Source organism: Schistocerca cancellata, chromosome 12 (assembly GCF_023864275.1).
Source record: "Schistocerca cancellata isolate TAMUIC-IGC-003103 chromosome 12, iqSchCanc2.1, whole genome shotgun sequence".
NCBI classification, from domain to species: Eukaryota; Metazoa; Arthropoda; class Insecta; order Orthoptera; family Acrididae; genus Schistocerca; species Schistocerca cancellata.
This window is the reverse complement of record NC_064637.1, coordinates 157,019,453-157,045,395: the sequence shown is the minus strand read 5'-3', so window position 1 is coordinate 157,045,395 and position 25,943 is coordinate 157,019,453. Positions and strand designations below refer to the sequence as shown.

General features: G+C 41.9%; 1 protein-coding gene across 1 annotated transcript in view; it reads right to left on the bottom strand.

Moving 5' to 3' along the window:
- Positions 1-6,757: 6,757 nt before the first annotated feature.
- LOC126109849 (epidermal growth factor-like protein) overlaps positions 6,758-25,943 on the bottom strand; it is a 137,017-nt gene continuing 117,831 nt past the window's right edge. The window contains exons 7-10 of the mRNA XM_049914915.1: positions 21,291-21,479; positions 20,007-20,154; positions 14,657-14,859; positions 6,758-7,080 (exon numbers count right to left, since the gene is read on the bottom strand). Coding sequence (XP_049770872.1) covers positions 6,912-7,080; positions 14,657-14,859; positions 20,007-20,154; positions 21,291-21,479 — 709 coding nt within the window. The 3' untranslated portion in view covers positions 6,758-6,911. The remainder of the gene's footprint in view (positions 7,081-14,656; positions 14,860-20,006; positions 20,155-21,290; positions 21,480-25,943) is intronic.

Genomic DNA, 25,943 nt, shown 5'->3' with positions numbered 1-25,943 from the left:
CAAAAACTGTTTGGAGCTCCACTTTGGTGAAGATTGGCTGACCAATGACACACTCGTGTTCTATACTGAGATGCTGAGCAAGAAGGCACTCCTAGAGTCACTCCTGCCACTGTGAACCATCTGAAGAAGCCAGAAGTGATTTTGAGTTGATGGGCAGTGTTGAGTTTGATGTCACTTAAAAGCAATTTTCTGTCAGTTTATTTTCTAAAATTTTGTCAATGTTTTACTAAGCTGCAATTTGGAGCTTATTTTATTTTCTACAGTATCTTGTGATGTCAAAAATGTGACAGTGTAATTTTTTTTTATGTGGACCTAATATTGAATATTCATATCTATTCTATTTTTGACATTTAAGTAAGTCAGTTTTTCTTGACAAAATAATATCACCTTCATATTTTTATATGCCAATTTTATAGAATTTTCAAACTTCTCTTTGAAATAAAACAAATTCCGTTTATATTTGGAATAATTAAATTCCACCATCCTATCATTCCTAACATGTCACTGAGTAGTGGATTTTGTTTTGTATTTGGATTGACACATCTGCAAAGCCTGCTAACTGCATGAATCGGGTGCAAAGACCAGCAAGTCAATATTTAACTTAAGATTTTAAAGTATAATAAAACATCACTACAGATGTCAGCCATTAATACCATGTAATAATTATTTTTTACTCATTTTCTGAAAATAAATGAAGTCTTAATTTTGATAGTTCAGATGGTACGAGTTTTTCATGATTCTCTCAATTTTGCGTATCATGCAGTTAGCAGCTTTTGCATCTAGACTACTCATATAAATAAATAGAAAGTTACTTGTACCACGTTCATTGCTGTACCAAGCAAGGTGGTGCAGGGTTAGCACACTGGACTCGCATTCGGGAAGACAACAGTTCAATCCCGCGTCTGGCCATCCTGATTTAGGTTTTCCGTGATTTCCCTAAATCACTTCAGGAAAACGCCAGGATGGTTCCTTTGAAAGGGCACGGCCGACTTCCTTCGCCTTCCTTCCCTAGTCCGATGAGACCGATTACCTCGCAGTCTGGTCTCCTCCCTCCAAACAAACCAACCATTGCTGTTCTGCCCATTACATTGCTACTTCCATTATTTTACATTACAGGTTATTTTCCTTTCCAAAGGATCAAGAACACACTATTCCTAGCATATCAAATCTTCACAATTCTCAAAGGAAGACAGATGATTCCAAAAGCATATCCTCTTGTGTGCAGCCAGTCACTCTAGCCTCGTCTGTTTCCCTGCTGCACCGAGCCCAGTTGAAACCTGGGCTCGACCGGGTACCCGAACGAGCCACGGGCCTCGATGACACATCGCGGCTCACACATACTGTCGTCGGTACAGCTGAGCTTGACAACCTGCAGTACACACAACACAAAAAACCGGTCAGCTGCAGGCAGGCTCTAGCCGATAAATGTGGCATGATGCACTGCTGATTCTGTGGCTTGGGGTTCAGATAAAACTACTGACACACCTCTGATTATGAAGTAGTACTGCTATGTACATGGTGTAAACACTAAACTATGTTGCCATTCGTAGATAACAATTGAGTAGTGAAGAGCAACAAAATTATACTTTGTGCTGTAGGCCTATATGGAAACGAATAGCAGAGAAATTGGTGAGACAGCTTTTCATGAGTGCTCATATATACAGTGTGGGCCCACATCCATAAGTAAAGCTGGTTTAGCATAAGAACAGCAGATATCAGGGGCCTGCACGTATGCTGAAATCTCAAAGTTGATGACAGTGTGCTGTAGGTCCTCGTGGATCTCAGTGGCCTCAACTATATTCGGTGTTAACAAATTTCTCTTCCTCAGAAGCTCTTTTTAGCTGTTGCCTATCCACATTTTATATCCTCTCTACGTCTGCCATTACCAATTATTTTACTGTCCAAATAGTAAAACTCATGTACTGCTTTTAATGTGTGATTTCCTACTCTTAATTCCCTCTGCATCATCTGATTTTATGTGACTACTTTCCATTACCCTTATTTTACTTTTGTTGATGCTCATCTTCTAACCTCTTTTCAAGACACTATACATTCCATTCAACTGACCTCTGAAGTTATTTGTCATCTCTGATGGAACTGCAATATCATTGGCACACTTCAAAGTTTTTACTTCTTCTCCATGAACCGTAACTGCCTTTCCAAATTTCTTCTTCACAGCTTGTTCAGTCCACTGACCGAACAAAAGTGGGGATAGGCTATAACCCTGTCTCACTCCCTTTTCAACTATGCTTACCTTTAAAGTCTTTTGACTGTTATAACTGCAGTGCGTTTTCTGTACAACACCCTGGGTTTTATCCTTGTTATCTTCAGAATTTCGAAGAGGGTATTTGCATCAATATTGACAAAAACTTTCCGTAAATCTAAACAAGACGGTCTGCATTTTTCTGGAAGTCAATCTGATTTAATTTTCTGAGGTCGGTTTCTATCACTCTTTCCATTCTTTTGTAAATAATTCGGAAGTGTTTTGCAACCGTGACATATTAAACTGATCGTTCAGTAATATTCACTCAAGCGAGTACAAGTCTTCTTTGGAATTGGATTCATTACATTCTTCTTGAATGTCCGATGATATTTGACTACCTTTCACCTTGCACAATATTCTTGCTGTGACGGGTCCTCCCAAAGATATCAACAATGCTGCGGAAAAGTCATCTACTCCAGGAGCCTTGTCTCGACTTAGGTGTTACTTTCCTCAACTCTTCTCACAGTATGGCATCAACTGTTGTCTTCTAGTTTTTTCCCTTCATATTCACTATATATTCTTTTCATTCTGCTCATTTGTTTGTCTTACAGAGATCATGAGAAAACTGAAATGGCAGATGCTTTAAGATAGATACGAACTATCCCATAAATCACCTTTAAGTGAATAATCTGTGAAAATACTACAGCCCCTTATGTATTGTTCCAGTACAAACTGTGTAGGCAAATTTAAGACAGATTACAGCTCACACAAAGGCTCTCAGGCAGTCTTTCTTCCTACACACTTCAACGGAAAGGGCGGAAGGCCTTGTGGGGAATACACTCCTCACTATCTCACTCCAGTTATGCCACATGCCAGCACACAGGACTGAGGCCGCAGAATGAAATAATGGGACACAGAAATGATTGCTCTGTTCCTCCACTGGAACTGGACACAACTATGTAACATATATTAGGATTACAAACAATTATTGAACTATATGAAATAAAACCATCATAATTTCTGAACAGTTTGCATTAGGATGTTCGAACTGCACAGTTGACTGCGACACATGATGGGAATTAGTGTGCATATGCACACCAGCCTTGTTGTTGATGACCATTTGCATCTGAAAATGTCACGGTACAGTATGCCTGAGCATATAGCATTTGTGAAGGCCCACTGTGTGCAATAACAGCCCAGCCAAGTTCAAGCTGGAGACAACCAGTCCAAGTGTGCTAACAATCAAGAATTTGATTCCCAAGTTTGAGAGAATGGGTAGTATTCGCGATGACAGTGCTGACAATTTTGGTCATCCAAAAGGATGAAAATGCCTGAAAACATTGAGAAGACATGCGCTATGTTAAAATCCAGCCCCAGGAAACTGATCACATGAGCTGCACAATAGGTGGGAATCAACTGGGAGTTGAAGACCGGCGTCTCTTCCCACACAAAATTCAAACCCATCCGCCTTTAAGCTGCAGGGCCACGGAACAGCATTTGTGTTTCACCAACACTACTGTCCACCAAATTGACAAACAGGACTTTGATGTGAATATAGTTTGTCACTAAACCAAAGTCCATTCACATTTGGATGGGTTACTCAAGAAGCAAAATTGGCACATTTGGGGGACTGATAAGCTGCATTTCACAATTGAGAAGTCTCTTCATCCTAAATGGCTGACTCTTTGGTGTTCAGAGACCAGTCATGGAATAATCGGTGTGAATTCCTCCACAGCACGATGATTACCAAATGGTATGTGAAGGTTTTGGAAGAGGATTTCGTCCCCATTATTGAAAGTGACCATGATTTTGACAAAATGTGGTGCACGCAAGATGGAGTTCAATGCCATCAAAGCAGGAGTGTGTTTGATGTCCTGAAGGAGCACTTTGGGGACCACATTCTGCTCTGGGGTACCCAGAGGCCACTAGCACGGGCCCTGATCAGCTGCCATATTCTCCGGATCTGAACTCGTGCAACTCCTTTTTGTGGGGCTATATTAAAGACAAGGTGTACAGCAATAACCCCAAAACCATTGCCAAGCTGAAAACAACAATTCAGGAGGCCATCGACAGCGTCAATGTTCCGACATTTCGGCGGGTCGTGCAGAACTTTGCTATTTGTCTGCACCACATCATTGCCAATGATGGCAAGCATATCTAACATGTCATAACCTAAATCCGAATATCTGTAGTGATGTTTACATGTTGAATACAGTGTGTGCATTCTGTAGTTTGTAACTAATTTACATTTTTTTTCCATGCAGTTCAATAATTGTCACCCAGTAGGATTAACATTACGCACTTCAGCTATGCCAGAAAAAAATGTTACTTCACTCCTCACAGATACCGCCATTTGTGTGCACCTGTATTTGATGTACATAACAAAATGGAGCTAAATACTAGCTTAAAAGTGTCCATATAATTTAAAATAATACTCATCAATGTACAAGTGATTACAGATGGGCTGTGTGTATTTGGCTAGAGAGGGCAGACACCAAACCACAAATAAGTCGCAGTGAATGACGGACAGTGGGTGTTTGCAGTTTGACACGGGGACACTGTTTATTGCACACGAGCCTATCGACAGTGCACTAACTATCCGTAACCTACAAACACACTCACGGTGGTCTGCGTAACTTGGAGAAATACGTCGGTACATAGTTTGTCACCAGACTGGGCCTATGCAGTATTATCGTGACAACAAAACGCTATCGTGCACTCTTAAGACAAGAGGAAGTGGACAAAGTGACTGTGGGTAAATTTACTCTAAGCTTAATCACACATGACAGGAAGAATACAATTAAATACTTTCACTACAGCGGCAAGGGAAATGGCATACTATCCATGAAAGTACCATTACACAATAATATATTAAATACTTGAGACACAAATGAAACAGGCAGATAAATGGAAAAGCCACGTATGAATTTATTATATAATAATTACAATCTGAGTAAGGCAGTACGATTAAACACTCTCATTACTATGAAGAAGGAAATGACTGGTAATCGTTGGACATGTGCACCCTTTGATAATACGCGTGGCAAGAGTGATAACATCCAGCAAAATGTAAACATTGATACAAGCGATTCCACGAGGTGGAAGCTGTAACCTGCAAAAATGAAGCTGCTCGGTGGTGTGTAAGAACTGATAGCAAAACTTGGGTCTGTTTCAAGAGTAAATGAAGCTCTCTGCCACTAGCTATCAATAAGGCTTGGAGATGCCGGCAATCTCAGTTTGGTCAAAGCATATGGTACTGACTCAGTGGTATTGTCTTTACTATCTGGAGCACTGTTATGGCAGGCCATCAAACGTTCTTTCTTTTAATATAGAATACACTGGAATTAACACTCAGAAAAAAACATTATCTCATTTAAACGGAGATGCAGGTCACTCGGTGTCTCTGTGGCAAGTGCTGGTAAGGGAGCACTTTCTGCTGCCTGCCTTTCTGGGAAAAATTCTGAACTACTGCAAGGAAGTGCATGGTAGAGAGAGCGTCCAACTCTCAGGTCCAGTTTCACTCGTGGTCCAATCCGGCACTGTGTGACGTGTCGTCTGCTGTCGACATCTGTTGAAGTGGACTGGTGGCAAGCATGCACCCACTCTAATGCATGAACCACAGCCTTATTAACTGGTACATTTGGAAGTACCTGCTGCTATGCACTTTACAGTAGTTTCGAAACTACAGATGTAAATCTAGAAGTACTCATAGTTAAGTGATGAAAAATTCTATGACTGTGCCCCGTATCTTTAGAATTACACTCCGACTTCTTCCAGTGGAGTACAGTTGCTCGGTGTGTGACAATTACGCTGGCAGACAATTTGATTCATAGAGACAGTGGATTTCCTCTTAGCAGAATGTAGAACCGTGTGCTATCCTGCATCAAAACAGAACGTTCTTCAGTCCAGCCTTGAAAATATTTAGAGTGTGATATATTGCTGATCGCTGCCACCGGTGTTCCCCTTAGGGCGGTGCCACACTGTCCTGTCTCTGAGGGCAGCAACTGACGAGTGGTGCATGCGCTGTGTACGTCATGGAGGCCTGTATGGGACAACAATTTGCAGCCCTGGCATCAGGTTTCAGCAGGACTCAACAAAATCAGTACTGTCCCGAAAATGGCGGACAGTTGGATCACTGGAATATTGAATCTAATTGATTTTAGGATCAGGCAATGAGACTTTCAACACAAGGTGTCTACATTACCTAACCACTGTGTCACACAATTAAGCATTATTCCTACTCACTTTGTCCCCTTCAAATGCAGAACTGAAATTACCACATTATGTTCTACTCTGGTGACCGACACTCTTCTAGCAGCATGCTATGGTATTGGTATGGAGATTTCTGTTTTACCAGGACTAGTAGACATGTACCTGGAAACAGAGAAAAAATTAATTACGTAACTATTTCTTGATGTAATAATTAAAACTGTACAACTTACCCCTTGTATAGGTTCCAGAAGAGGAAGGTGTTGAAGGAATGGTCTTTTTTGGAATTGAGTACAAAAGTAACACAGGGCATTTGGGATTAAATGCAGAGTATAAATTTCTACATTGTGCTGAAGAATGTTATTTATTTTAGGAATACTTGATACAGATGAAAAATATATTCAGACTTTGGTGCTGCTACTTGTGCATCAGCCAATCAATGGCAACTTCAAAATGCACAATCTGTGGTGCTCGCCACGTGCTAGATGCTCCACCGCATCTAGCCGGAGCGTGGCACACACTTGTTGCCCGCCTTGACGGACTTGTCCTTGACGAATCCCGCATTGCACAGGCAGAGCCCCGGGCCAGAGCAGATGCCGTTGATGCAGCCGCCGGGGCAGTTGGCGATGCAGCGCGCCCCGCGCAGGTCCATCGGGTCCTTCACGTACCTGTAACACCGGGCAAGTTTTTAGGACACGTCTGATATAGCAAAGATGCTGACAGACCAGAACTTTATGACCACTGCCCACCACAAGACCGAATGCTTTCTAGTAGCGTCGTCAGCAAGTGACACGGTACGAAAAGTAGAGAGCCCTTCAAAGATGGACTGATCTTTACCTGCAGCTTATGTGATAGTTTCCTACCAGTACCATGAATATTTGAAGAGCACAGGTTTTTATGTATTATACCCATAAGCAGCAGCACTCTCATGTCAGTAGGTTGGTAGTAATGCTCTATTTTGTAGACGCTCTTCGCATTGCGCATACCGAACAGTGGAAGTGATAAGAGAGCAGCAATACAGCATGCTAAGATGCTGTGTTCATTTAAACCACTGAAACTTACGAAAATCTGCAGCAAGCATATGGTGAAAATGCACTACCTTATGCAACAGTGTGTAGGACTCCAAATAAGGCCAACATGTCTGTGTTAAGGAAAGTGGGCCTGTTGTTTCAGCTTATAACATCAGCACGGCTGTTGTGATTGCCCGTGAGGATTGGCAGACAACATTACATAACCTCAGTGAAGTGTCAAGAATTTCATATGGCAGTGTTCTTACAGTTGCGCACAGTCGTCTCCATACGACCTGTGTTTGTGCCAGTTGGGTGTCACATCTGTCAACTCCCAAACAGAAGCCTGTGTGAACAGAGATGAGCCGTGAAGTGCTGCGGCTTCTTGCTGATTGAGGGGATGCATTTCTGGAATTTATCATCACGAGAGATGAGTCGAGGCTGCATCATTATGACCCTGAATGAAAATGAGCCAGCACAGTGTGGAAATCACCTGGTTCTCCAACACCAAAAAAATTCAGAAGTTGTTCCATCTGCAGGGAAGGTGATGTTGATCACATTTTTTGACTCTCCCTCACACTACACATCAGCTAAACTGGGGAAGCTGATTGTGAGGAAACTACCAGATCGTTCTCAGTCTGAGTGACCACTTCATCATCGTGACAATGCGCAGTCTCACATCGGATTCAAAGTCGTTTCGTTTCTGGCAAGTTCAACATTACCTGTGTGTCACATCTGCCCTGTAGCCCAGATCTCACACCTTGATTTTTTTTTTTTTTTATTTATTCTCATCAGTACAGGCAAAGCTTTGGGGCATTCAGTTTGATAACTCAGAATCATGCTCAAGAAAAGTGAGGCGATTCTCAAGGGCCTGACAAGGAATGGCCTGCACTGTGTGCTCCAGGACTTGCTGAGATGCTATAAAAAGTGCATAGGAGTAGGGGTGGAGCACTATGAAAAAGATCTTGTTAACACTGAAATGGAGTGACAAACATCAGTGAAAAAAATCAGGCTCGGTCTTTCTTGATCATTTTGTATATAAGAGGAGCTGATACGAAACAAGAATCATTCTACTGGTGATTGGGCTAGAAATCAGGAAATCCACTTGTAGCAGTTCGCATCAGCTTTTGTTTCTTCCTCCGTTTTCCTCCGTGTTGTACTGGCTGAAAAAATAGGGGGTGGACGTACAGTACTGTCTACTGTAAATGATGTGGCTGACAGATGCACAGTTGTGTTTCACAGTCTTTTACTTTCACTTTTCACAACTCTCCAATAATACACATTTATATAGCCAGTGTACTATTCTTTAACTTCCCGTAAGTCTCATTAATTGTTAGCAGGTGAACTTCTACATACTGCTACAATAGTTTCCTGTTGAACATCTACGAGCAGTAAAAGCCTAACCACAAAGTTCACAGTTCTTGAAGAATAGAAAAGTATGTATGGAGCAGACACTGCCACTGTTTTAACACAAGGCCGAATTGTTTCACATTTATTACACTCTTAAACTGATGCACTGTCATCGTTCTACCAGACACAGGTTTCTCGTCTGAAACTCGGCCGTGGACTGTCTTGTGACCAAAAATTGGGCCCTTATATATCATCACAATAATGGATGCTGGAACTACACATTGTTCAAAGTTAACTTTAAAGAAATTACAATTAAAACTTAACTCATTAAATTATATGAATACATAGAAAAATTAAATCTTTTTGACAGTTTCTTCTGTTGCAAGGTTTAGGCCGAATTATTTGTTTAAATCGTGAAATTAACAAATATTATTACACAAACAACACTTTTGACAAAACTGTAAATTACTCTGGAATTAATTAATGGCTGGCTTTGCTAACATGCTTTCGAATAGAGCCAAATAAATACTTTAAGATCACTAGCGTTTCATCTTGCAAATGTTTATAATTAGTACAGAATTTATATTTGTTTATACGTCAACAATAGACTTTAAGTTACAAAACAATTACTGATTTCACCCTATAATGAAAGATACTAACTAGGAATAGTCAAAATAAATTATAAAAATCAATAACATACATAAAACTAAGCACAAAATTATATTTGGTGTTATATTCCTTAAAAATCTCTACTTGCTTCATCACACACTGGCTTAAGCGACTTTAACAAAGGGCAGATTATTATGCCCTGATGCCTGGGAACGAGTATCTCTGGAACACTGAACCTGGTCAGATGCCCATACAGGACTGTTGTGAGCATCTCTGGAAAATGGTTGAAGCAATGTGAAACTGTGAGTGTGTGTCAAAGTTCTCGATGTTTTTTCCTCATCATAGAATGTTATGCTCCATAAAGCAGGATCTGCAGCAGTCTGTAGCAGATATGACAACAGCGTACAACACTGCTGCAGACAACACCGTTTGGCACACACTGGCAAACGTGGGGCTCGACTGCTTTAGATGCCTAAATGTTACCGAGTTGACCCGATGACATCACTTACGACTTTTAACACCTATTTTTGACCTGTTTTGTATCTGTATTGATGCTGGATGTGACCAGTTGTAGCGTTACAGACTACAGCGTTTCCTGGTCGGGCAATTAACATTTCGTATTACACCGAGTAGATGATAGTGTCCAGATATACTGTCATCCAGGTGAAAAGCTGCTAGAAACTTACACCACGCCACAGGTGCAGACTGGCTGGTGTAGTTTCATACTACGGGGGAGATTCTCCTAGGCTCTGTCAGATCTGGAAGGCTGCCAGTTTTAGATGTTTCGGTTAAACGAAAATCAGATGGTCAGCTCAGCCACTCTATAAACCACAAACCAATGCTCACTGTTTCATTGCTGAATCCAGAGAGTTTTCACCACCTTGTCCAGAAGATAGCTCCTCTAAATACAATGATATATAGAGCCAAAGCTGGTATGTGTTGCCAAAGAATGGCTATGGGGCTTGAGATATAAACTTTGTTCTCTCATTGTAGGTGGTAGGTACCTAGTACAAAGTAGTCAGCTTAATATGTTTGGTGATTAATAAACAGTTTCAATTTCAATAGCTTTGAGTTTTAGTTTGTAGATATTGTGCTTAGCTTCTATAAAACCCTCCCCTCCTCCAGCTCTTCTCTACATCTACATCTACATCTACATCTACATCCATACTCCGCAATCCACCTGACGGTGTGTGGCGGAGGGTACCTTCAGTACCTCTATCGGTTCTCCCTTCTATTCCAGTCTCGTATTGTTCGTGGAAAGAAGGATTGTCGGTATGCCTCTGTGTGGGCTCTAATCTCTCTGATTTTATCCTCATGGTCTCTTCGCGAGATATACGTAGGAGGGAGCAATATACTGCTTGACTCTTCGGTGAAGGTATGTTCTCGAAACTTTGACAAAAGCCCGTACCGAGCTACTGAGCGTCTCTCCTGCAGAGTCTTCCACTGGAGTTTATCTATCATCTCCGTAACGCTTTCGCGATTACTAAATGATCCTGTAACGAAGCGCGCTGCTCTCCGTTGGATCTTCTCTATGTCTTGTATCAACCCTATCTGGTACGGATCCCACACTGCTGAGCAGTATTCAAGCAGTGGGCGAACAAGCGTACTGTAACCTACTTCCTTTGTTTTCGGATTGCATTTCCTTAGGATTCTTCCAATGAATCTCAGTCTGGCATCTGCTTTACCGACAATCAACATTATATGATCATTCCATTTTAAATCACTCCTAATGCGTACTCCCAGATAATTTATGGAATTAACTGCTTCCAGTTGCTGACCTGCTATTTTGTAGCTAAATGATAAAGGATCTATCTTTCTGTGTATTCGCAGCACATTACACTTGTCTACATTGAGATTCAGTTGCCATTCCCTGCACCATGCGTCAATTCGCTGCAGATCCTCCTGCATTTCAGTACAATTTTCCATTGTTACAACCTCTCGATACACCACAGCATCATCTGCAAAAAGCCTCAGTGAACTTCCGATGTCATCCACCAGGTCATTTATGTATATTGTGAATAGCAACGGTCCTATGACACTCCCCTGCGGCACACCTGAAATTACTCTTACTTCGGAAGACTTCTCTCCATTGAGAATAACATGCTGCGTCCTGTTATCTAGGAACTCCTCAATCCAATCACACAATTGGTCTGATAGTCCATATGCTCTTATTTTGTTCATTAAACGACTGTGGGGAACTGTATCGAACGCCTTGCGGAAGTCAAGAAACACGGCATCTACCTGTGAACCCGTGTCTATGGCCCTCCGAGTCTCGTGGACGAATAGCGCGAGCTGGGTTTCACATGACCGTCTTTTTCGAAACCCATGCTGATTCCTACAGAGTAGATTTCTAGTCTCCAGAACAGTCATTATACTCAAACATAATACGTGTTCCAAAATTCTACAACTGATCGACGTTAGAGATATAGGTCTATAGTTCTGCACATCTGTTCGACGTCCCTTCTTGAAAACGGGGATGACCTGTGCCCTTTTCCAATCTTTTGGAACGCTACGCTCTTCTAGAGACCTACGGTACACCGCTGCAAGAAGGGGGGCAAGTTCCTTCGCGTACTCTGTGTAAAATTGAACTGGTATCCCATCAGGTCCAGAGGCCTTTCCTATTTTGAGCGATTTTAATTGTTTCTCTATCCCTCTGTTGTCTATTTCGATATCTACCATTTTGTCATCTGTGCGACAATCTAGAGAAGGAACTACAGTGCAATCTTCCTCTGTGAAACAACTTTGGAAAAAGACATTTAGTATTTCGGCCTTTAGTCTGTCATCCTCTGTTTCAGTACCATTTTGGTCACAGAGTGTCTGGACATTTTGTTTTGATCCACCTACCGCTTTGACATAAGACCAAAATTTCTTAGGATTTTCTGCCAAGTCAGTACATAGAACTTTACTTTCGAATTCATTGAATGCCTCTCGCATAGCTCTCTTTACACTACATTTCGCTTCGCGTAATTTTTGTTTGTCTGCAAGGCTTTGGCTATGTTTATGTTTGCTGTGAAGTTCCCTTTGCTTCCGCAGCAGTTTTCTAACTCGGTTGTTGAACCACGGTGGCTCTTTTCCATCTCTTACGATCTTGCTTGGCACATACTCATCTAACGCATATTGTACGATGGTTTTGAACTTTGTCCACTGATCCTCAACACTATCAGTACTTGAGACAAAACTTTTGTGTTGAGCCAACAGGTACTCTGAAATCTGCTTTTTGTCACTTTTTCTAAACAGAAAAATCTTCCTACCCTTTTTAATATTCCTATTTACGGCTGAAATCATCGATGCCGTAACCGCTTTATGATCGCTGATTCCCTGTTCTGCGTTAACTTTTTCAAATAGTTCGGGTCTGTTTGTCACCAGAAGGTCTAATATGTTATCGCCACGAGTCGGTTCTCTGTTTAACTGCTCAAGGTAGTTTTCAGATAAAGCACTTAAAAAAATTTCACTGGATTCTTTGTCCCTGCCACCCGTTATGAACGTCTGAGTCTCCCAGTCTATATCCGGCAAATTAAAATCTCCACCCAGAACTATAACATGGTGGGGAAATCTACTCGAAATATTTTCCAAATTATCCTTCAGGTGCTCAGCCACAACAGCTGCTGAGCCAGGGGGCCTATAGAGACATCCAATTACCATGTCTGAGCCTGTTTTAACCGCGACCTTCACCCAAATCATTTCACATTTCGGATCTCCGTCAATTTCCTTCTCCTGGGTACCCTACTGCGCTATCTTTAACCAATCCCCCCCCCCCCCCCCCCCTCCCCTTTCCCCCAGCGACTCCTTTCAATTCCATTAAATACAAATATGAGCAAGGATGTAAGAGTACATTTTGGGATAAAATTTTTCTAAGAAGAAGGTGAATTATTCTCCAGAATAAATGTTGGTTTATCATCACAAATACTTTCATTCTATTGTCATTAAATTCCATGGTAAAGTGAAGGGAATAACCATTCTAATGCATCCAGACAAAAGATCAATTACTTGAATCAGTTGATGTAACCATTATATGCATAACAACAAAAATAGATTTGTTCACTAAGATAATGGAAATGTGCAAGATGCCATATTGCAAGAAGTAGTGCAGGAGGCCAATTTTGTACTCATCTTAAGCAGAGCAACAGAATGAAAAGTATGACATAAGTGCCACAGAATTTGAAGATGAGAGAAACGCAGTCAGTGCATGACACAAAGGTTCTACAACATTCTTCATAGATGGCCTTCCTGTCCGTATAAATTTAAAAGATCCCGCTAAGTAGTGGCTGGATGACTTTGGTGGGAATGGGAGAAAAAAATAGTGCAGTAGAAAATTTTAATTTTTTTCTGAGCATTAAAACTAGAATAAAACTTTTCATAATCTATTATGCCATGCTGACGTTTGGGAATGATGATGTAAACATGTGAAGTGTTATCAAATACATGGCCCAAGTTTGATGTGGAGAGGGTGGAGACACACTTGGTGGAGTGGGATGGCTGAGGACGGACATCTTGGAAGCTCCTCAAGGGACCACAAAGATTATGCAATAGTTTAGTGTCTCCTGCAAATGCTGAAGTAAATGACTGAATGGGTTCAGTTTTGTTTAAAGTGTATTTTGAATTAGCAAAAAAATGGTTCAAATGGCTCTGAGCACTATGCGACTTAACTTCTGAGTCGCCTAGAACTTAGAACTAATTAAACCTAATTAAACCTAACTAACCTAAGGACATCACACACATCCATGCCCGAAGCAGGATTCGAACCTGCGACCGTAGCGGTCGCTCGGCTCCAGACTGTAGCGCCCAGAACCGCACGGCCACTCCGGCCGGCTTGAATTAGCAAGAAAAGATTCCATGCCCCTCTTGACTGAGCAAGTATGCTTACACTATATGCTTTGCCTTGCATTGCTTATTTTCCCTGTATCAGTGTTTTTACCACTGACTGTCACAACTACTCAGTAGACAAGACTGGTCCAAAGTAACCCAAATGCAGCTTTATTCATGAAGGACTCAACTGCAATGGAAAACAGACCCCTGTGAATCCCCACGTAATAAGACACAGTATGCTGATGTGAATGGCACACTGGAAAGACACACACACAATCAGCCAGTCAGCACTGCTCCATGCATATATAGGTATATGCACGCAAGTCACCAGCAGAAGGTGTCGAGTCACTACACGACTTACGTTCATTCCTGAACCTAACCTCTGGCACTACCGGGACAAATATGTGAGCAAGTAACTAGCACACAAAATGTATGTCACAGTGGAGCCACCTGGTAAGTTGTGTGTACATACCCCAGTTTACACGTGCAGACATCAGGACCAGTGCAGTCACCCATGACGCAACCGTGCGTGCAGACAGGGACACAGACGTTCGACTTGGGAGACGACTCCGCGTAGCCCGGCAGGCAGGTGCAGCGGCCGGGGGATGAGCAGACTGCTCCTGGGCCACAGCCCTTGGGGCAGTCTGGGCGGCACAGCACTGTGGCGTTCCTACCCTGAAATGTAAGGACGACCAATTCAGGTTAATTATTGCACATACCTTAGTCCTACAGCAACAAGTATGGTTTGAAAGAAAATATCTTACTTCTACACCTCAATGAGCCATCTAAACCAAAGCCCAACCAACAAAATCTAATGTACAGTATAGCCAAACTTTATCCTGATCCTCGACACAGCGGACCCAACCTTCGATAAAACCGACCTGACCCTCAACAAAATGAACTGAACTATTTATTCTGACTATATATGGCATGTTAGGATGTTAAGTCATAGTTGTGGAAGACATTTGTTGTGGCAAAACACACACTGTTGCACATAAGGAGTGTCTAGTACAGCGAACAAGCATCACTGCAGGTCAGTGCTTTTGCAATAATAATGTCCCAACATGGTCCAGGGAATATCTCAGTTTTGTCAGTAGAATCAAAAAACTGATGTACCTCTTTTTAACATAACTTATTTGTATCCACAATATTGAGAAGGTATTCTAATACTACAGAATTAAGCAGCCAGTTCATCATTGTAAAAAACAACAAGGCAGAACAGAAAATAAATAATACTTTATTAAGAACATTCTAAGTGCCATGCCAGGAAACTGACTTGTTTTAAGTGCCAATGTGAAAGTTTTTGTTCCAAGTGTCATTAGTAGTGAGACACTGAATTTTATTTGTGATAATACAAGTAAAGAAATACAGCAGTAATATTTTAAGTAGCAGAACTGTAGTCAACAAAAACTGTTTCTCATTTCTTTTACATAGACTACAACAAAATAAAATCCATGGAAAAAATTCCTCAGTATTGACTTCTCTTTCTTATGCAAGTCTGTTCTCAGAATCAGATGTTTCAGTGTTTACTGTGAAACTCCCCACACTATAAAGAAAGAAATGGCAACATTGTCAACAGGTCTTGCTCTTTTGCAGCTGATATACGTGGCCGATATTTCAGCCAGAGTACAGCATGGCACACATCTGCAATGGTCATTCCTCTTTTAAATACACGGATCTTTTAACATTCTTCTGTTTCTGAGTAAGAATTTTTAAAAACTATTTGAGATGGATGAGAGAGACACTTTGCTCATACTGTATTTGGAGATCTTACACATCTGCATTGACAACAATGTTTCCTCATCATCTTTATAGTCAAAGCAATTAGTTGTATGGATAGGCATTAGATGGAATGGGTTCACACCTTTCATTCCTGAGGGAAGTGCTACTTGACCTAAGGGCCATGCACCTTCTAGTAATGGAAGGTTTTCTTCATGATTTGACACTTTAAACATGTCTAGGGACATGCAACAGTTTACCGAGAACATAATAGTACTGAAAACACGTCTGAAAAAGATGGATGGTATTTAGAGCTTCAAGTTCTGTAGTCTTGTCATCCTCAGTTGCTTTTATATTATGGTGTGTCAATAATTATTACTTTGGCACTATCTAATAACAACTGAATAAAACACAATTTTTGTGCCATAGGTGTTTCACCTTAATTTTATTGCAAGGCATTTACAGTATCCTGAAATATATAAACATTTTTGTACATACAAATAGTATCAACAAAAACATGTACATACTACTCTGTCAGAAAAGTTTCAGGACAGGTTTTTTATTTCTGAGTTTGCAATACTAAAATGGAACAAATGTTATTTTTAATGTTACCTGGTATTTGTGCATCTCTGAAATGACCTTGTCCACGTTTCCACACAAACACACATTAGTTACAGCAACACAATGGATGCTAATCGTGAGTAAAGACCGAACATAATGTCTGCGCTAAGCTCGGGAATACTGCTAGTGAAACGTGGACAATTATTAAGCAAGCACACGCAGGTGAGGTGCTTTCAAGAGTGTGTGTGTTGGGGCTTATGGGTGCTCAACATCGAGGTCATCAGCGCCCTGCTTTCAAGAAGCCATATTCTCAAATGGCACAAAAGATTTTGTGAAATCAGTTCAGTGGAAGACGATCCCAGAGCTGGTCGCCCATCTATGCAAACGAGGAGTGTGTATGGCAGTTATTGCAAGAAGAACATCATTTAACTGTACATGTGATATCAGAAGAACTTAATTTGAGTTGTGATGTGTGTCATAAAATTTTACATGAGGATTTAGGGGAATGAAAACTTAATGCAAAACTTGTCCCTCACACAGTAACAGACAAACAGAAAGAGGAAAGCTGAAGGATTTATGCTGAACTACTGGATGGAGCCAGATGTGATCCCACATTTCTGTCAAAGATTATTCCTGGGAATGAAAGTTGTTGCTACCAGTACGGCCCTCACATGAAATGTCAAAGTGCTGAATGGTGGGGTCCTGGATCACCAGCCTAAAAAAGGAGTCAAATGACATCCTTTGAGAACAAAGACAATGTCGTTTCCATTCTTTGATACTAAAGGATTAGTTCACCGTGAGTATGTTCCTCCAGATGAAACAGTGAACCGAACTATTTACATCGAAGTCTTGAAACATTTACAACAAGCAATTCGGTGTTGTCGCCCTGATGTGTGGCATTCCCAGGACTGGTTCTTACTGTGTGGCAGTGCAAGACCCCATACTGCATAATCTGTTATCAACATTCTGTTCTTGCCATACCACATACACCATATTCGCCCGATATCTCTCCTTGCGATTTTTTCTTGTTTCCGCAAGCAGGAAGGTGACTGAAAGAAAAGCTCCATCAAGATATCTCAGATATCCAACAGGCTGTGACAAGTGAGCTTACCAGTACCTGCTTGCTTCCAAGACCTCCAGGAACATTGGCGACTGTGAATAAATAGCCCAAGGGACTACTTCAAAAGGAGTTGGTAAGTGCAATTTTCAACCTTTAAGAAAACCTATCTTGCAATGTTTCTGACAAAGAGTATTCCACCCTACTGGAAATTCCTTGCGTAGAATAAAGGCAAGATGCATATGACACAAAAATTGTGTTTTATCCAGTTGTGGTTGTACGGCACTTAGAACATTTTTCACTCCCACTCTTCATATGATGAAGTGGAAAAGTTGTGAACAATAGCAGACTGCTAATTAACAATAAACTTAAATTCATGATTTGTGAAGATCGTCATCAGACTGGATGAACTCCATACATTTCTAAACTGGTCATTTTTTTCTTTATGAAACGAAGACTGCCTAATTTAATTTCCAAAATATCTGCACTCGGTGAGTGCTGAAAATTATTACTGATCAGCACATAACTTATCACATTTAGTTGATAAAATATTCTGAAGACCATGCAGATGTTATCTGAGGCCCGGATAGCGCGTTGTTCAACGGAATGTAAAAGGAGTTATGTGTAGCGGCAGCAATTCTATGTCCTATTCGAACACAACAGCCAACAAAAAAATTATAGGAACATTCTTTTCAGATTGATTAAGGATTCTGATAATCAATCCAGCTCAATCAATGTATGCTGACAAACCCTCTTGAGACATTTGGGAGATTCCATAGTACCATTAAAAACTTCTTGCACGAACATACACTGCGTCACCACTACATGCAAGTGAGCCCGCTCTTTGTTACCACTGAAATTCTGAATTATTTTAGCCATTATTCCCTCTTAGTACACGCCAAGGGAGCTTTTTTCTTTTTTCTTTTAGTCATTTTGAATGAACACACTGATAGAAACTGTTTCTAACACAACAGGACATGAAAGATGCTATTTATGAATAGTCAACAAAGTTACCACCATGTACTGGGTTTCCATATTTAAAGTTCCAGTTTCATAATGCTGTAGAAAGAGAACCACTGCTAACAATGATGTCAAAATTTGGATGGTGCTGTAAGTGTCAGAATACGCACACAGACAGGTGTGCGGTACAGAGCTGTTCCTCGATTTGTGACTGAAACATCTGACATGACTGACGCGTGAAGGACTGCGTGCTGCTGGTAAAGCTCTTTTACAAGAACAGTGACTGTGCACCATTACAAATGTCTGCTTGTGTCTGTGTATGTGCGGATGGATATGTGTGTGCGCGCGCGCGCGCGCGCGCGCGCGAGCGAGTGTATACCTGTCCTTTTTTCCCCCCTAAGGTAAGTCTTTCCGCTCCCGGGATTGGAATGACTCCTTACCCTCTCCCTTAAAACCCACATCCTTTCGTCTTTCCCTCTCCTTCCCTCTTTCCTGATGAAGCAACTGTTTGTTGTGAAAGCTTGAATTTTGTGTGTATGTTTGTGTTTGTTTGTGTGTCTATCGACCTGCCAGCGCTTTTGCTTGGTTAAGTCTCATCATCTTTGTTTTTAGATATATTTTTCCCACGTGGAATGTTTCCCTCTATTATATTCATACAACTACATAATTACATAGATAGGAGGAAAAATTACAATGTGCACAAACAAGAATGGAATTTTTATGGATGATAATGCACCATGCCACTGGGCCACAACTGTTCGTAATTGGTATGAAGAACATTCTGGACAATTCAAGTGAATTATTTGGTCACCCAGGTCACTCCACATAAATCCCACCAAAAATTTAGGGGGCATAACTGAGAGGCCATTTTGTGTATCAAATCCTGCAGTTTGTTGATCGTAGATCACTTTAGAGGGATCATGGTTCAGTATTTCAGCAGGAGACTTAGACGACCTCGTCGAGTCCGTGCTACCTTGAGTTGCTACGCTGTGCTGGGCAAAAGGAGGTCCAAAACAATATTAGGAAGTTTTCTATAACTTTTGTCACCTGAGTGTATGTGTGCTGCACACTAAGTCAAAGTCAGTCAGAGGTGAGCATTCAATCTGTTGAAACATTATGTTGGTCTGTGTCAGTAAAGTTATGTTATTAGTCTGTCTGTCAGTCAGTAAGAAACTGTTGCGACGTCAGTATTTGTCACTGGTGAAATTTTGTGAGACTACTCAGAGGCTATGTAGTTTACTGACTTATGTTACTAAATTTGTACTAATAGTCTGCAAGAAAGCTAATCAGTGTGTGTGTAGAAACAATACATGTAAATTAATAGCATTTGTTAAATGATCATTATTGACTGTTTAAATACCTGATGATCATAGCAAGGAGGTTGGTGAGGACTTAAACCTATGAGAATTAAGAGGTACAGATAATTTCTTTGGTATTTTACAATTTCCATTTCTCGAGACACTTTGGCTCTCTCTAGTCCTACGAGTTTATCAGTAGAGCAGAACTCGCAGAGTGGACAGCTTACCTTGACACCGGATGGTGCGGTCTCCCTGATGTAGCCGGGCAAGCAGTCGCACGTGTCGGGGGCGGTGCACTTGGCACCCCGCCCGCAAGGTGTCGAGCAGCGTGGAACACACACGCGGCCCGTCTTGTTCTTTGCGTCTTTCTCGTACCTAGAACACAATTGTTTAGTTAATTCAGGGTCACTTAGACCATCTGCATATTCTATTGTCACAACAATGCAGAACAAATCCAGGTAGAAATACCAGTGCAGTACGTTATCCCACACGGAGAACCATCGACAGATGTAGAAATAACTCCCTGTGTGACACAGGGAAGTGTGTCGGGACCCTCGCTGTTTGTGCTGTACATTATTGACCATGTGCACTCCTCTCAGGTGATGCAGTTATTTACAATAAAGTACTGGCTAAAAAAAGCTGCAGCAATATTCAGTCAGATCTCAATAATATATGGAAGTGATGCTGAGATTAGCAACTCGTTTCAAATGTTCAGAAATGTAAAACTGTGCAATTCAATTCATAAGATGATGACAGTATCAACAAGTCACAACTGGATTTGGTTAACACACAAATACCGGGGTGTAAGAATTTGTTGTGATATGAAATAGAATGTTTACAACGGCTAAATTGTACATAAAGCACATTGCAATCTTTGGTTCACAGATAGGGTGTACTGGAAAAATGCCATCACTCTACAAAGAAGACTATTAACAAATCACTTGTGCATCTCAGATTATTGCCAAAGAGTGTGTGACCCATCCAAACAGGACTAACAGGGAATGTTATAAAAAGTAATATTGACTGATTTGTTTGATCCTCTGGAGAGCATCACTGAAATACTGATAAACTTGAATTAGTACATCCTTGAAGATAGGCATCAATAAACCTGCAAAAGCCCACTAGAAAGTTTAAAGAATGAGTTAAATGAAGAGCCAAGGAAAATACTGCAACCCCTTGTGTCTGTCTGACAATGTCACCAGAGAAGAGATCAGGCTGGTTATGGTGCACACAGTGGCAGCTAAGCAGACATTTTTCCAGCTTTCCACATGTGAATAAAAAAGGAAGTAACCCACATGTGCTAAAACAGAAAGTACCCTCCACTATACACTTCACAGTGGCTCGCAAATAATAGCTGTATGTGCAGATACATTTTACAATCAAGCGTTAATGTTACAGTGCTCGATGAAAAACAAGGCACAAGTTTGTTGCAGTCACATTATCCTCTTCTGTCACAAATGCCCCGAGACCTTTACGGAAGCAAGTGAACGGCATTCTGGTCGGTGACTCACCCAGAGAGGCAGGTGCAGACACCGGGTGCAGAGCAGACTCCGCCCACGCAGCCTCCGGCACAGTGGGGGACGCAGCGAGAGCCGGCCGGCCGGGCTGCGGGGTCCACAGTGTAGCCGGAGTTGCAGACGCACTTATTGGGACCCGTGCAGCGGCCGTTGGCACACCCTCCGGGACAGTTAGGGCGGCAGCTGCAACATGATCACCATCACTTACTGCGAGATTGAATGGTGTCTGGTAGCAGTGTGCGAAAATATACAGCGTGGGGCAAATAAAAGTGGCCTAGACGAGGGGATGCAGTCGGACCACATCCTCCGACATGCACATTACGTTTATGCTCACCACGCGATTCGCATCAGTTCGTCGGAGCACATTTACATGATCTCCACATCTGACAGAGCTATTAACGGAAGTAGTATGTGATTACTTTACGTGGAGAGCCCTCATGCCTAAGGTGTAATGCAGCAACCCTCGTAGTCTTCGAGAACTGCACATAATATTTCAGATGAGATTGCAACAATTCCAACAGTCCAGCTATAATAGAACACCTTCTCAAAATTTCAAGTCAACAGTACAATACTAGTCCAATATCATATACTGTCTGTATAGTTAAGTGGCTATCGTATAGTCTAAAGTCTATATCAGTAAATGTAACATTCCAGATCCATCACGAAGTACATTCTTAATTGTTAACTGACCGACACAATTAATCAGAGCCTCTGTCTATGCGAAATTAGTCATCATTTTGTAAAACTGTAGTGATCATTCTGTAACAGTAAATAATTAGAGACTGCAAAAGTTTTGGTATGAAAAATCAAATGGTAATTTAAAAATACGATAACAGAAAATCTCATTACTTTTGTGAAACAGCTTGAAAGTTATTACCAAGTGATATATTTCCATTTGTTATTTATTTTTATGTCCTCCTTTGTAATTAATATTCTTTGTAATTACATTTCCAATTAACTTTCCATTGTTTTCATCACCGAACTTTCCAATTTCCAGAATTTGAAGCTATATTTGTGAGTTTTACATATCTAATCCGATAAAGCATAAGTTCTGTACAGTCAATAAATGTTAGTAACAAAATTCATACTGTAACTAATTCCAAACCAAAATAATACGAAAGACTTTATTATAGTTAAAGTTCAGATTGATTTTCATATTTAAAACCACTGATGATACCGTAAACATTATGTCATTTGATTATGCATTTCATATCATATTCAGCTGTATTATCAGTTTCTTTATGTTTTGTAAATTTTAATTGTAACATCAAAATTGTACCAAATTAATAATGGGTTGTTTTGAAATTCATTGTGAAAGCTCTATATAAAGAAACACAGCAGAGCTGCTTCAGTATTTTGTCACAGTTTTTATGTCAGGCTCAGTCTTTTTGCCTCTGTCTCAGTCTCAGTGTTTTGTCTTGACGTGCTTCGGACAGTCCACCTTTTGGTGATGCTGTTTACGTCACGTGGAGAACAAGTAAACGATGATAGAATTGAAAATAGTCCTGAATCTTTTATCTATATAGTTTCTACATGCAAATACAGAACCAGGCAAATTTCAGATAAGAATTCGACAAAGTGGAGGCAGCAACAAAAACGACAGGTTATGTATCAGTTTAGTATAACTTCTGCTCATATCGATACTGCTCAGAGTGTTAAATACTGTGTTTATTGCAATAGAAACATAGCATAGACTGTATCTGCTTGACTTTTGGATATTTATTATTAAAGAGAGGGTCGTAGAGCTACACAGCTTCAATTCACCTTCAGCAACTTGGTGACCGGGGCCCAAAAGTGCTGAGAGATGAACGGTGGTCACTTTCAACGTCTGCTGTAGTCAGGTTAATACTGTATTTCCTTTCCTCTGCTGTGTTTCTTTGTGACCTGGAACTCTTATTTGCCCCATCCAGTGCAAGGGCCACATCATTCTAGCAACAAATGGGGGAAATCGAGTGACCCAAGTGACTTTGACAAAGGCTGGAGTGTTATGGCCTGGCACCAGGGAACTAGCATATTGGAAGTGATGAAGCTGGTCTACTGTTCACATGCTGCTGCCATGAGCATCAATGGAAAATGACTGGAAGACAATGAAACCACAAGTAGGTGACTAGATGTTGGACGTCCACACACAGTACAGAATGTGGTGGTTGGGGACTTGCCTGTTCTGTACAACAGGACAGGCAGCAGTCTGTTGCACATGACACAAGACAATGTTGGTGCAGGCGCAAGTATTCCACAGATCACCATTTAGTGCACACTGTCGAATGAGGAGCTTCACAGCAGACGACACTGGTGTGTTCCGATGTCGACCCAATGACACCGTGAGTTACGACTGGGATGAGATCATCAAGGTTGGATTGTGGATTGTGTAGACGCGTTACCTAGTCAGAAAATTGTATACATTTTTATTCCAGGTCAGTTGTCATATTGGATATGTCATTATTTGGGCAAACAGCTGTTCAAGATATGCACAAATGCAGTACGGTGGAGGCAGTCTTACGCTTTGCGGGATATTCACTTGGACCTCCACAGGACCTGTGGTAGTAACTGAGGGCACCACATCAGCTGTAGACAGACAAATCCCCAACCACCACATTCTGTACTGCAGGCCACGTACATCCCCTTATGATTTATATATTTCCCAGTGGTGACGGCATATTCAGCAGGATAATCATCCGTATCGGACTCATGCTACTGTGGTTTGTGGAGCTTGACAGTCAGCTCATATCGACGTTTCAGCCAGAAAATTTGCCGCTTCTAAATTTGATAAAATACACTCCTGGAAATGGAAAAAAGAACACATTGACACCGGTGAGTCAGACCCACCAAACTTGCTCCGGACACTGCGAGAGGGCTGTACAAGCAATGATCACACGCACGGCACAGCGGACACACCAGGAACCGCGGGGTTCGCCGTCGAATGGCGCTAGCTGCGCAGCATTTGTGCACCGCCGCCGTCAGTGTCAGCCAGTTTGCCGTGGCATACGGAGCTCCATCGCAGTCTTTAACACTGGTAGCATGCCGTGACAGCGTGGACGTGAACCGTATGTGCAGTTGACGGACTTTGAGCGAGGGCGTATAGTGGGCATGCGGGAGGCCGGGTGGACGTACCGCCGAATTGCTCAACACGTGGGGCGTGAGGTCTCCACAGTACATCGATGTTGTCGCCAGTGGTCGGCGGAAGGTGCACGTGCCCGTCGACCTGGGACCGGACCGCAGCGATGCACGGATGCACGCTAAGACCGTAGGATCCTACGCAGTGCCGTAGGGGACCGCACCGCCACTTCCCAGCAAATTAGGGACACTGTTGCTCCTGGGGTATCGGCGAGGACCATTCGCAACCATCTCCATGAAGCTGGGCTACGGTCCCGCACACCGTTAGGCCGTCTTCCGCTCACGCCCCAACATCGTGCAGCCCGCCTCCAGTGGTGTCGCGACAGGCGTGAATGGAGGGACGAATGGAGACGTGTCGTCTTCAGCGATGAGAGTCGCTTCTGCCTTGGTGCCAATAATGGTCGTATGCGTGTTTGGCGCCGTGCAGGTGAGCGCCACAATCAGGACTGCATATGACCGAGGCACACAGGGCCAACACCCGGCATCATGGTGTGGGGAGCGATCTCCTACACTGGCCGTACACCACTGGTGATCGTCGAGGGGACACTAAATAGTGCACGGTACATCCAAACCGTCATCGAACCCATCGTTCTACCATTCCTAGACCGGCAGGAAAATGCACATCCGCATGTATCCCGTGCCACCCAACGTGCTCTAGAAGGTGTAAGTCAACTACCCTGGCCAGCAAGATCTCCGGATCTGTCCCCCATTGAGCATGTTTGGGACTGGATGAAGCGTCATCTCACGCGGTCTGCATGTCCAGCACGAATGATGGTCCAACTGAGGCGCCAGGTGGAAATGGCATGGCAAGCCGTTCCACAGGACTACATCCAGCATCTCTACGATCGTCTCCATGGGAGAATAGCAGCCTGCATTGCTGCGAAAGGTGGATATACACTGTACTAGTGCCGACATTGTGCATGCTCTGTTGCCTGTGTCTATGTGCCTGTGGTTCTGTCAGTGTGATCATGTGATGTATCTGACCCCAGGAATGTGTCAATAAAGTTTCCCCTTCCTGGGACAATGAATTCACGGTGTTCTTATTTCAATTTCCAGGAGTGTATATGCCAGTTGCAATCAGGTGCCAGCTCTGGGCACAAACTTGTGGCCTGTAATTTACACCTAATGTTTTGGTGTAACTAACTTTGTTATTTATTGTTTAAGAAGATCCAAACAAGAAGAAAATTAACATTTATCTAAGACAAAAAGAATCCAGAAAAACAGAATTTTATTCATAATGCCTTAAACCTTAATACTACACAACTTTTTACCTACCATAGAATGGGGTGAGAAGGGACACCGTGGTTGTGACAGAGCAGGCTGACTGCCACCACCATGTTTTGTATGCACTCCTGTTCCATGTATTAAGGCCTGTATGAAATTTTTACCAAATTTCTTTTAAAGATCCTAATGTTAAAGTTACTTCACGAAGCACACACCACGTACATCATCACAATGGTAGAAACAAATTCCCCACAAAACTTTACTACTCAGATAATTCAGTTTATTGTTCTGGTTGCATTGGGGCATTTA